We start from the raw sequence: 10,911 nt of genomic DNA on the forward strand, positions 1-10,911 counted from the left end.
CAAAGTATAGCGAGCACCACAGTAAACGCTTCACCACCATCGCCACAGTCCAGATGACGTGCAGGGATAGCATCCAGACGTGCCAGATTGCACCTGTAGGGCTGTTTATGGACCACCTCGGCCGTGGCTGTGCAGCTCCCGCCGCCTTCCTTGTGCCCTCGCTACCCCGAGCAGCCCCTTGATCCTGCTCCCGCTACTATGAGCATGCTTTGAGCACTTGTCGCGGCTTTCAGGACTCACCTTTCGTATCTCTACGCCACCATCACGAGCATGTCGCCAGCCGCAGAGTGACCAAGCACTTGCATGCACTCCACACCGAGCTCCTAGCTCCACCATCCATGGGACCAGTCCTACTGTGGACTGACGCCATTCGCATTATCCTGCCGAGCGTCTATACGCAGTGCCCGCTTGCCGCCGCCTATAACAAGTATGGAGGCCTCCATTGACAGGACACCCAGCAACGTCTCCGAAGCCAGTCGCTCCAACTCAGGCCTGTCCAGCATGCTCAAAGGTCGGCGCAAGTCCAAACCGAACAACTCGTCCACAAACTCAATCGCGAGCAGCGATACACATGGGGACGGGTCCAGTGGCATGAGGTCATCCCTGGACGGCGCGCTGGAGAAGCTCAAGACGAGGAACTCGGAGGACAGGCGCGACAGCACAGAGTCCACCAATGGCACCAGTAATGGCACCAGGGACAAGATGTCGAAGCTCTTCAAGGGCCGGCGCCGGCGCAGGCAGTCGAACGCGCAGGACGGTGCCTCGCACGAGTCCTCACAGCTCGACTTGACTGAGGACATCCCCCCGCTTCCCAGCACCAGCATGCTGTCCTTGGGCACCAGCGCGCACAGCGAGGAATCGCTCCACATGCACAGGAGCGTGCCGAGCAGCCTGTTGACGGAGGATTCGGACACGGATTCGTAAGTCAATTGTTTCTTTCACGTTGCCGAGCATCTCGCCCAGCCCGCGCTTTATTGGAGCTGAAAGATGGGAAGTCCCTGCTACCTGCGAGCTCGGATCTCCGCCAGCGGACAGCACAGGCTTCCTCCATCAACATCATCCCCACCATCTCTCCCACTTCATTCATACAAAGCCGCAGGCGGTTGCTTGGGCTCGTTTGTATCCTCATTCGTGATACCCTACACCCTCGTTGCACTTTCCCTTTGTCCCTGCGTCTTCGCGTGTCACCGCTGATCAGCCGCGTTGCTACTCAGCCCACCAATTCGGCCCTCAATCTCACCGCACCAGTCGCATACTGGCTATCTGACCCTCTCATCGCCCTTGATATCCGCCGAAGCCCTCGATTCCCCTGCCTCCATATCATCCGTTACCGAACACACACCCCCCCTCGACGACACGCTGGCGCCCAGAAACGCCAAAACACTCAGTGCAAACTCCGAACCCAGGCGCAGCCCTTCGCCAGTGGGCAAACTCAAAGAAGCGTTTGCGCCTACACGTCGATCGACATCGCCGAAACCTGGAGGGGACAGCGACTCTACCAAGTCTGGGTTGGGCGGTGGTCTCGGAGGGCTCTTTGGGGGAGTGGGCAAGAAGGGAGGATCGACCTTGAGACGCGGCTCGAGTACGCTTGAAGAACCCCCTCTGATACACATTTCGCATGAAACGCAGTCGACGCCGGTTCTACCGTCTGCCTCGCCACCTGAGATAATAACTACCATCCCGGCTACTCCACCCAACCTAGGGGAAGCTCCGACCACGTTAGTGACGCCGCCCACGCCCACCGATGCGAAGGCCTCGTCACCAACGGACTCGAATACAAGCTTGCATACTTCCACAAAGCCGGTCTCGCACAAACAGTCGCAGTCCAACTCCAACATCGTTACGTCTCCTTCGGGGAACATGATATCGCATAGACGCGTGCGATCAGCTACAAATCCTCCCAGCAAACTGTCAAATTCTATATCTGCGCCATTGACGCCCACATTAGAAGAAACGAAAACACCCGGTGGATCTTTATCAAGTCCGCAAAGTAACAGTGGTTTTTTCTCGTCGGTTTTTTCTGCGGCGCAAAACGCTGCAACGCAGCTCTCGACCTCTATAGCAAATACCTCAATATCCGCTGGGTCTAAAAACAAAGCCAACAATTCTCAGCCCGAGGAAGAGAAGACGGGCGACGTCGGCGGCGAAGAAGTAATTGGGCCAGAGTCTGAAGGTGTGTCTACGGAAATCCGCGGGAACGAGCCTCGTCAGCTCGCTGTGGAGACGTTGGGATCTGGGGACCTTAGTCTTGCTCACCTTGGCATTTCTGAAAGCTCGGACCCAAGTCCAATGACTTCAAAATCGAATCTTGCAGAGCCGTTGCTACCGAATGACCATGCTTCTGCAAAGGCAGAGGATGTAGCTGCTGCACAGGCAGTGTCCGCTGCATACGCTTCAGAAAAACCCAATGGAGCTACAAACTCCGAAAGACCTCGCTCACTGACCACCCTTTCAGGCGGCGGCGTATCGCCTCCAAGGATACCGGATGCTCTTGATTCTCCTGGCAGCGTAATCCAACGCACTGGTAGCATTAGAAGCCGGATAAGTGGTGGTAGAAAAAGGAGGCATCGTGGTAGTTCAGCAACCACTGGCCACACAATAGCGGCAGCTGTAGGTGCCAGTACTGCTACATTAGCACATCCAGCTGCAATGGCCAACGGTCAACGACTACAAGGAACAGGTTTTGCGGTTGCACCCGCGAAACGCAACAGGGATTTTCACAATCTTTTTCGAAGTGTACCAGAGGACGATTATCTTATCGAAGATTATAGCGCAGCATTACAACGAGACATTCTGCTTCATGGCCGCTTATACGTCTCGGAGGGACACATATGCTTTTCCAGTAATATCCTAGGATGGGTCACCAACTTGGTCATAAGCTTCGACGAAATAGTGACAGTCGAGAAGAAAAGCACGGCGGTGATCTTCCCCAATGCCATTGTTATCCAAACGTTACACGCCCGGAACGTATTCGCCAGTTTCGTTTCCCGAGATTCTACCTACGATCTCATAATAGGCATTTGGAAGATCAGCCATCCCAATCTCAAGAGCTCGGTGAATGGTGTGACGCTTGATGGAACCGGAACTGGCGATAAAACCGAAAAGGACGAGTCAGTAGGCAGTGAAGACGGCTCTATCGATGGCTCAGATGATGAGGTTTATGACGAAGATGCTGAAGACGAAGAAGGCTTGGGCAGCTTCACTGAAGCCGGCGAGGGCAGCGTTGCCGGAAGCGAGGGTGACTCTATCCAGGCTGCGAGTCGGAAGGCGTCTGCGGCTGCACTTGGTGCGCCAGTGAGCGGAGGCACGAGCAAAATTGTGGACAACGCTGAAGCCGCTCTTGCTGGAGCGACGGCCACACAGGACTTCCCCGGATCGCCTACGCACGCACCCACAGAGTGCGGTGATGCAGATAGTCACTACGACAAGCTCCTGATCGATACGACGATCGCTGCGCCGCTCGGAAAAATCTATTCCCTAATGTTCGGGCCAGCTTCAGGGCAGTTCATGCGGAAATGGCACATTGAAGACCAAAAGTCGACAGAGCTGCAAATGGAGGACGACAAAAAGGGTCTCGACCAGGATATAAAGACCATGAACATTTCCTACATCAAACCCTTAGGAGGTGGCCTGGGCCCGAAGCAAACCAAATGCCTAGTCGCGATGACACTAGAACAGTTCGATCTGGACAGGGCAGTTACTGTGCTCTGTTCAACGCAGACGCCGGACGTGCCAAGCGGTAACGTGTTTCTCACAAAGACAAGGTACTGCTTGATGTGGGGACCAGGTAACTCAACGCGCCTGATCATGACGTGTACGGTGGAGTGGTCGGGAAAGAGCTGGCTGAAAGGTAGCTAACGCCCTCCCTTGTATACTCAGATGGAGCAAGCAAGATCTAACCTTTTTGCTTAGGTCCAATCGAAAAAGGCGCAAACGACGGCCAAATGTCTTTCGCAAAGGACATCACCGCCGCGCTCAGAGCCGCCGTCACCACCAAAGCAGCCATCAAAGGCGCGCCGCGCGGCAGAGGCAAAGGCCGCAAGCGCCGCGGAGACATCTCCATCGACGAGGGCCTGATACCTACCCCTGGCGACGAAATCGAAAAGATCACGACGCACAAGCCGGTCAGTTGGGGCGTGTTGGAGCCCCTGCACGGTCCCCTCGGCCCCGTCGTCGACATCGTCGGCAGCTTTGTGTCTGGGCCGACCGTTATCGCGGTCTTGTTTGCCCTGCTGTTAGTTTCGTGGCTGAGGAGGCCCGCAGTACCGGGCTTGGGCAGTCTGGGTGTTCCGGGGCTTGCGACGCCGCAGCGCGTGGCCGCGTACGAGGAGATGTGGCGGAAGGAGGAGAGCGAGCTGTGGCGATGGCTCGAGGAGCGGGTGGTCATCGACCGCGTGCTCACCCCCCCCGTTGAAGGCCAGGCGTGGCGCAAGAAGCAGCGGGTGGGCGGGATGCAAGAGAAATTAGTAGAGGAGAAGATGAGCGAGCGGCAGATCGATGAGGCGATCAAGGTGACGCAGGAGAGGCTGGAGGCGCTGAAGGAGGCCGTTGAGAGGAGGAGGGAGCACTGAGCACAGGATAGCTATGGAGTGTATATGTTTAGTAAACTTGGATGGTCTGGCATTCGCAATGGGTGTATTATATGTGCATTTTGGGGAGTTGTTATGTGAGATGAGTTTGTTCGGTGGGGCTTTTGGACTTTGGTGGACTTTTGGATATTGGGGAGCATGGAATGCGCTGCGTTCTTGTTGAATATATACCCTCCTTGAGAGAAACGTGTTTCTAGATTTGTGTGGTTGTTTGACCCATGGCTTAGCTTTCCTAGGCTGATGTCCCGTCCAATCCCGTTTCCCGGTTTCCTCTCTGTTATTCTTCAAATGCCTTCGAGTACTGAGCCCTTACGCCTCTATGCCTATGCCTTCCCTCGCGCGAGTATAATATCTGCAAGCCACTATCATTAGCAAATGCTCTTTACGCTATAGAAAAGCCGAGCAAAACTGTGACAAGGGGGTGATCAATCAGACATCCAAGGAAGAAAATTGCCGCTCAACGCGCATCTGTCATAGGTTCGAGTCGATGGCTAGCGTGGAAACTGCGAATGTAGGAATGTTTCATCATATAATCGTGGGGGATTGAAAGAAGAGAGAAAAGTTGCATACCATAGGTAGAGAGGGGGGTGGGGGGGACGAAGTTGTGCCTGCTGTGAGAAGGGTTTAGTGAAGTTGAGATTGAGATATGCTGTGCTGGGTTAGTAGTGCTCTAAGGTGAGAGAGGTTTTGAGCAAATGAGTTGAAATCTTCGTCGGCCGAATACCTCATGAATAGAGGCGGTGGGGCAAGGCGTCACCACAGGCTGTGGAATTGTCTCGGTTCGGGTCATATTCCCTTGCCTTAGTCTGCGTGAAGGACTAGTGACTTGTACAGTGAGAGTAAAGCGGTGGATAGTGAGAAGGTTCGCTGGAACAGAAATTTCATAGGCCGGGTCGTAGAATGAAAGACCCTTCTACCACGTGTTATGACACATCGAGGGGTCGCGTCGTCTTTCTTTGCCTTGGCCACCGAATGGTTGGTGAGATCGAGGCGGTGGAGGTTGTGAATGGGCTTTGATGCGGCGGCAGATATTTTTGTATATCGCCAGGATGGTACGATTTTCCGGGCTGGCGCTAATCCCTATCTGAACTGTAGATCTATATTTAATTTCGACCCCAAACTTCGTCCAACCCACGCATCATGAGTGTGTTGTTTGCTACTCTTAGGACCAAACGTCCTTCTCGCGCACGGTGGTTTTTGACTCGACCTTTCGTCGAGAGCAGGGACGGGATGGGACTCTCGAAGCTACCGGAAGACAAAGCTTTTGTAGGCTCAGTTATAACGCTCAGCTCGAATCTCCTTGGCAGGGGAAATCTTCGTTGTCCTAGCAAGGATTCACGGTCAGATATATTAACTAGCGCTAATTAGTTCAAAAGTCCACAAAGCTTTGCAGATACTGCTACATGAACGCTTCATGTTTCTAAGATTTGGATTAGATCTTGGCTTCTTGCCTTACAAGCTGATGGGAGATTATTTTGAAAGCTAGAGGTTCTGATTCTTCCGGACCATCATACTCATTTTGAGCCCCCAAATGGGAAGCGAGACTTCAAAACGCTGACCGGAAAACATCCTAAGTTTATACCGCAGCCTTGGCTTTGTCTAAGCCTCAACCGCTATCATCAAAACGGGACAACCCTCCAGAGGTATGGGATGACTGCCTCCTCAATTTCAAACTGTCATATAAAAGAAACCATTCCAGAATGTCCGACTACAGCTCTTTTTTTTTGCCACTAATCCTTCATCGGCTTCTAACTTCAATTGAGGTTATTCCTTATTTTTTCTGGTATTCAAGATGAAGATTTTCACAGCCGCTCTTTTGGCCGTCATTGCTCCCCTGTTTGTTAGGGCTTTTACTCCCTGTGCAAACACAGGCGGCAATGTCACCCACGCCCTCACCATTACCCCTAAAATGGCGAGGGACAGTCTGAACGATCTCCGCACCCGAGACACCGTCACTATCGACCTCTGGATCCACGTCCTTACCGCCGGGCCTACCGCCGCAGACGGCTATGTTGATGCGACTGGTATACTCGCCCAAGTGGACTATCTCCAGCAACAGTATGCGCCATGGGGCTTCCAGTTCCAGGTCAAGCCCATCTCTTACGCTCTCAACGCGGAGTGGGCCTCGAATATCGACTCCGACTTGGCGGAGAAGCAGCGTCAGCTCCGTCGCGGCGACTACAAGAGCTTGAATGTGTACCTCGTTAACGGTGCGACGTATGGGCAATGCACCTATCCTCTTGATGGGACGGATCCTCTTACTCAAGATGAACTCGATCAAGATGGGTGTCTTGTGCCGTTGAAGTCGGGTATCCACGCCCCAGACGGAACAATCACGCATGAGAGTACGTACTGGTCCTCTATGAAGACTGTTAGCATGGTTCTAATCTGGTCTAGTTGGCCACTGGCTCGGTCTACGACATGTCTTCGAAGGCGGCTGCAACCAAGACAACGGCGGCGACTTTTGCGACGATACTTGGCCTCAAGCATCTGCATCCTATGCGAAAATGGGGAAAGCGGGAGACGTCAACAGTTGTCCAGCAAGGGACTCCTGCCCAGACAAGCCCGGGACTGACAATGTCAAGAACTTTGTAAGTGCCGGTCTAGACTCCGCTGCCGATTGTCTCGCTAATGAGACCCGTTTCAGATGGACTACACCGACTGTTCGAGCGAGTTCACGCCCTGCCAGGGTGGGCGCATGGTCGCGGCGTGGAGTCAAAGAACCTCCCGAACTATCGCAGCTGGGGTGCTGTGGAAGTAAACTTAGACTCGATGTGCCGTCTCGTGTTCCTCCCTGCCCCTGATCAGATGTCTTTTGCACGCTTCTCTTCCCTTCTATTTGACATATTGCAAGCCATATTTCGTGTTTTCCTTTGGCAATTTGAACATATTGAACCGTCATACGCCCTTTGGATTTCAGTGATCGGTTTTGCGGATATCGGAATGAGCGGACGAGCTCCCACTCTTTGACTCGCTACAGAGATCGAGAAATACCACCATCGTCATCGTGGTAAGCCCATGCTTGGAATGCAAAACTGCGTGAAGAATTCAATAGCGCAATGGCATCCTCACGTTACGACAACCTTCGTTGGGCGCTAGCATTCATCCAATCAAATTATCAAATAGCAAGAACATGCAGGGACCAGGCGCGCCAAGCATTCTGGGAACATCACTGCCCGAGCGAACGGAACCTCGACTTCCCCACTCTCCATGCAACCCCAACACCTCCACGTCAAAGGACCCGGGCCCTTATGTTAGGTACAAGTATTTTGTCTCTGTCAGTGGTCGCTCGTCTAGTCACTTTAAGACGTCTGTGTCTCTTTAGCTCCATGGTCGAGAGTGGGAGATGGACCAGGCATCGTGGGAAGCCTGGCCCGCCCTGCAATTCCAGGAGATTTAAAGAGGCCAAGCTTTAGATTAAGCTCGCCGACGGCGGCGGATCGTGGCGTCGATCGTGGGAGAGGTCTGGCTCCTCATTTCCGTTTCGGTGCTTTTCTTCGTTGCTTTTCTTCGTTGCTTTTCTTCGTTGCTTTGTTCCTCATGTGGTCAAGCTCGACGGATGAGGACGCCCCCGAGCTTTGAGAAATCCGGTCTTCCACCCGCCTCTGCATCATCATTTCTCCTCCCTGGTCCTAATCGAGGTGGATTATATACGCCCTCTTTCTCATTGGCCCTAATACTGGCCTCGAGCACGGGAAACATGTTTCCGGCGGTTTGCCCGGCACCGAGCGTTGCGCGCCAACCTATAGCGGCACCCTGATTTGAAGCATGGTCAGCAGGGTGAGTCCCTAACAAATCCTACTGCGGCATCGAGCTGAACGCAGAAAAAGGGGGCTAAGTTATTGTTGATAAGTCCCGTCAAAGTCTCTTTTTGTTTGTTCGTCCGTCCAGCTTTTCTCATCATCATCAGCATACCAGCCTAGTTGCTCCAGTCTCTCCTTCACCCAATATCATAATGCGTTCCTCAACTATCATCGCAGCCTTTGCTGCTGTCGGCTCAGCTATGGCTCAGCGCCCTGCTAGCACGCCCATCTGCGATTACTACACCGCCGCCCTCCTCAAGAACAACACTGCCGCAAACCAGTATACTCTTTTGACGCTGCTGGTGAACACCGCTGTCATCGGAAACTACACCACACCCAATGTCGGCATTGCGGCCAATGGTATCCTCAACAATGGAACCTACAAGGGCGAGCCTGTCAGCCTACTCCAGTACTTCGACGGCGCGCTCGAGTCAACCAACTTCAACGGCAAAGCTATCGCCGTCAACTTCCTCGACGGTGGCGGAGCTGCTCCGTTGTTGCTCAACATGCCTGCCAACAACACATCCTCCATTCAATAGTAAGTATCTCTTAATGGGACACAGACTCAAAGACTCTGCTAACCTCGACAAGTGGGCTCATCACTCATCTCTACCAGTTCTTTGGTGCTCTCCTCAGCGTAAGCTCTTCCCTCACATAGAGTAACTTCAGTCACTTACAGTTCCATTAGTGCTCCGAGTACGGCGCCATGGGCTTCCCCTCCTACAAGGGCAAGACCAGCATGGCCGAAGTCCACAGGTTCATGGACCTCGAGGCTGCCGAAGTTGGCTACTTCATCGAGCAAGTCGGTCTCTCCGCAGCTTCCTTCGGTGTCACAAACGACGATGTTACCGCCGTTGGAACGGCCCTGACCAAGCTCTTCGACTATAAATGCGCACCTCCCGTCGCCATTCTCCCCAACGGCACTGCTGAGCTCCAGAGCATTTGCCAGGCTGAGGATTGCCCTGTCGCTCCCAATGCGACCTGCGCGGCGTACCCTCTGATGGGCATGCCGACGTCGCCTGCGAATGCGAGCGTGACCGTCATGCCCACTGGGACCGTGGCACCGTCGGCGACCACCTCAACGGCGTCAATGTTCACCGGCGCTGCCCAAGCTATTGGTGCCGGTGTTGGTTCAGTTGCTGCCGCAGGCCTGTTCGCGCTTGCGCTTGCTTTGTAAGAGATTTATGCATTGGTTACTCAATATGCTTTTTGAAGCAGTGGAATTTGGACAACGATACCCGATTCAGGTGGTCCAGGAGTTTTGGGACACGGATTATACCAATAATAATATCAAAATATCTATAATACAGTATTGCCATGTTCTCACAAAGCTTCTTTCCTGTGGCTTTGGGCTTGCAACTCAGTTCTGTGTGCTGCCCGGGATGTCCTGCGCAGACCTCGGATACTCGGCAAGTTTATGACATTGTGTGGCTGAAGCTAGCACATTGCGGAGTAGGAACCCCAATCCTCTCACAATCTGGGGTAACCTCCACACCTCCGCAACTTCCAACGCCTCCTTCAACTTCTCCCCAAAATGTCTGACGAAACGAAAGTCGGCCCCGGCGCACCTTCGCCACAAGATGTGAACAGTGCTGCGGCTTCCAAAGAGGTTTCAGTGCCTTCTCACTTCACAGCACTCCCGAAGCAGGCGGATCGACTGTTACTGCGATTGAACAAGTAAACCACCCCAATCCTCTCTTTATGAACCCGTACTAACATATCGTCAGACTCCTCGCCGCCCCCGGCGGCCTCAGCTCCACCCTCGGCACCGTCAGCTACACCCTTTACCTGCTCGCGTACCTGGAAACCAAAGCCCCCACCGCGTCGGCCCTGTCCACCCAGCTCCGCGCCCTCATAAAAGCCCCTTCCACCACCTCGAAAACCTCCACAATCCTCGTCCCGGCCCCCGGAGCGCCCACCCCCATCGCCTCCCTCGGCGCCCTCATCTCCAAAGCCCGCACCACCCTCCGCCTCTTCAGCCTAATCCCGCTCTACGCCCGCCTGCGCACCCTGCTCAAAGGCCCCAAGCCCGACGACGACGTCTTCGCCCACCGCATCGCCGTCACCCAGTGCCTCGCCTACGTCGCCTACCAAGCCCTCGAGAACATCGCCGTGCTGACCGACGCCGGCATCTTCCCCGCGGCCGTCGTCGCGCGCTTCAACAAGGGCTCGCCCGCCACCGCGCGCGTGTACCGCGCCGCCTACCGCTCCTGGCTTGTCGGCGTGAGCTGCGACTTTGTGAGGCTGGGCCGGCAGGCGGTGGTGGAGCGGCGGCGGCGCGCGGTGAGGGCCCGCATGGCGGAGGAGGGCCGGCCGGTGGTCGAGGGGCAGGAGGAGGAGGACCGCGAGGCGGATGCGCTGTGGTGGAAGGAGTTGGTGGTGGCCGTGGCGTGGTTCCCGATGGCGGTGCAGTTTGGCACGGATACGGGGTTCCCTGGGTGGAATCTGGGGCTGATGGGGCTTTGTGGGCTTGTGGCGACGTCGGGGCGGACGGCAAGTTTGTGGAGGACGACGAAGGA

At 54.7% G+C, this 10,911-nt stretch overlaps 4 protein-coding genes across 4 annotated transcripts; all 4 read left to right on the plus strand.

The window, feature by feature from the left end:
• Nucleotides 1-501: 501 nt before the first annotated feature.
• BDZ99DRAFT_448877 (uncharacterized protein) lies at nt 502-4,794 on the plus strand (the record flags this gene model as incomplete). Its single annotated transcript, XM_033718087.1, has 3 exons — nt 502-920; nt 1,215-3,850; nt 3,913-4,794. 3 exons carry the CDS (start codon nt 502-504, stop codon nt 4,569-4,571), a joined length of 3,714 nt encoding a protein of 1,237 aa, XP_033573141.1. The 3' UTR covers nt 4,572-4,794.
• Nucleotides 4,795-6,317: 1,523 nt separating this feature from the next.
• On the plus strand, nt 6,318-7,656 carry BDZ99DRAFT_465830 (uncharacterized protein). Its single transcript, XM_033720636.1, has 3 exons — nt 6,318-6,934; nt 6,987-7,180; nt 7,237-7,656. Exons 1-3 carry the CDS (start codon nt 6,382-6,384, stop codon nt 7,348-7,350), a joined length of 861 nt encoding a protein of 286 aa, XP_033573142.1. The 5' UTR covers nt 6,318-6,381; the 3' UTR covers nt 7,351-7,656.
• A 770-nt stretch (nt 7,657-8,426) lies between these two features.
• Nucleotides 8,427-9,703, plus strand: BDZ99DRAFT_510646 (uncharacterized protein). The gene is made up of 3 exons (XM_033724484.1): nt 8,427-8,930; nt 8,984-9,029; nt 9,081-9,703. The coding sequence occupies exons 1-3, from the start codon at nt 8,545-8,547 to the stop codon at nt 9,567-9,569; spliced, it is 921 nt and encodes a 306-aa protein (XP_033573143.1). The 5' UTR covers nt 8,427-8,544; the 3' UTR covers nt 9,570-9,703.
• Nucleotides 9,704-9,867: 164 nt separating this feature from the next.
• BDZ99DRAFT_91570 (uncharacterized protein) lies at nt 9,868-10,911 on the plus strand (the record flags this gene model as incomplete). Its single annotated transcript, XM_033729023.1, has 2 exons — nt 9,868-10,069; nt 10,120-10,911. Coding segments are annotated over exons 1-2 (935 nt in total), but the record flags the coding sequence as incomplete, so codon positions are not given.

The sequence above is a fragment of the Mytilinidion resinicola genome, assembly GCF_010093595.1.
Source record: "Mytilinidion resinicola strain CBS 304.34 unplaced genomic scaffold BDZ99scaffold_16, whole genome shotgun sequence".
Classification (NCBI taxonomy): Eukaryota; Fungi; Ascomycota; class Dothideomycetes; order Mytilinidiales; family Mytilinidiaceae; genus Mytilinidion; species Mytilinidion resinicola.

Coding starts and splice junctions, on each gene's coding strand:
- BDZ99DRAFT_510646 (XM_033724484.1), top strand. CDS start 8,545: ATGCGTTCCTCAACTATCATCGCAGCCTTTGCTGCTGTCGGCTCAGCT. Junction 8,931..8,983: donor AACACATCCTCCATTCAATA/GTAAGTATCTCT, acceptor AACCTCGACAAG/TGGGCTCATCACTCATCTCT. Junction 9,030..9,080: donor TCTTTGGTGCTCTCCTCAGC/GTAAGCTCTTCC, acceptor CAGTTCCATTAG/TGCTCCGAGTACGGCGCCAT.
- BDZ99DRAFT_465830 (XM_033720636.1), top strand. CDS start 6,382: ATGAAGATTTTCACAGCCGCTCTTTTGGCCGTCATTGCTCCCCTGTTT. Junction 6,935..6,986: donor CGGAACAATCACGCATGAGA/GTACGTACTGGT, acceptor AATCTGGTCTAG/TTGGCCACTGGCTCGGTCTA. Junction 7,181..7,236: donor CTGACAATGTCAAGAACTTT/GTAAGTGCCGGT, acceptor GACCCGTTTCAG/ATGGACTACACCGACTGTTC.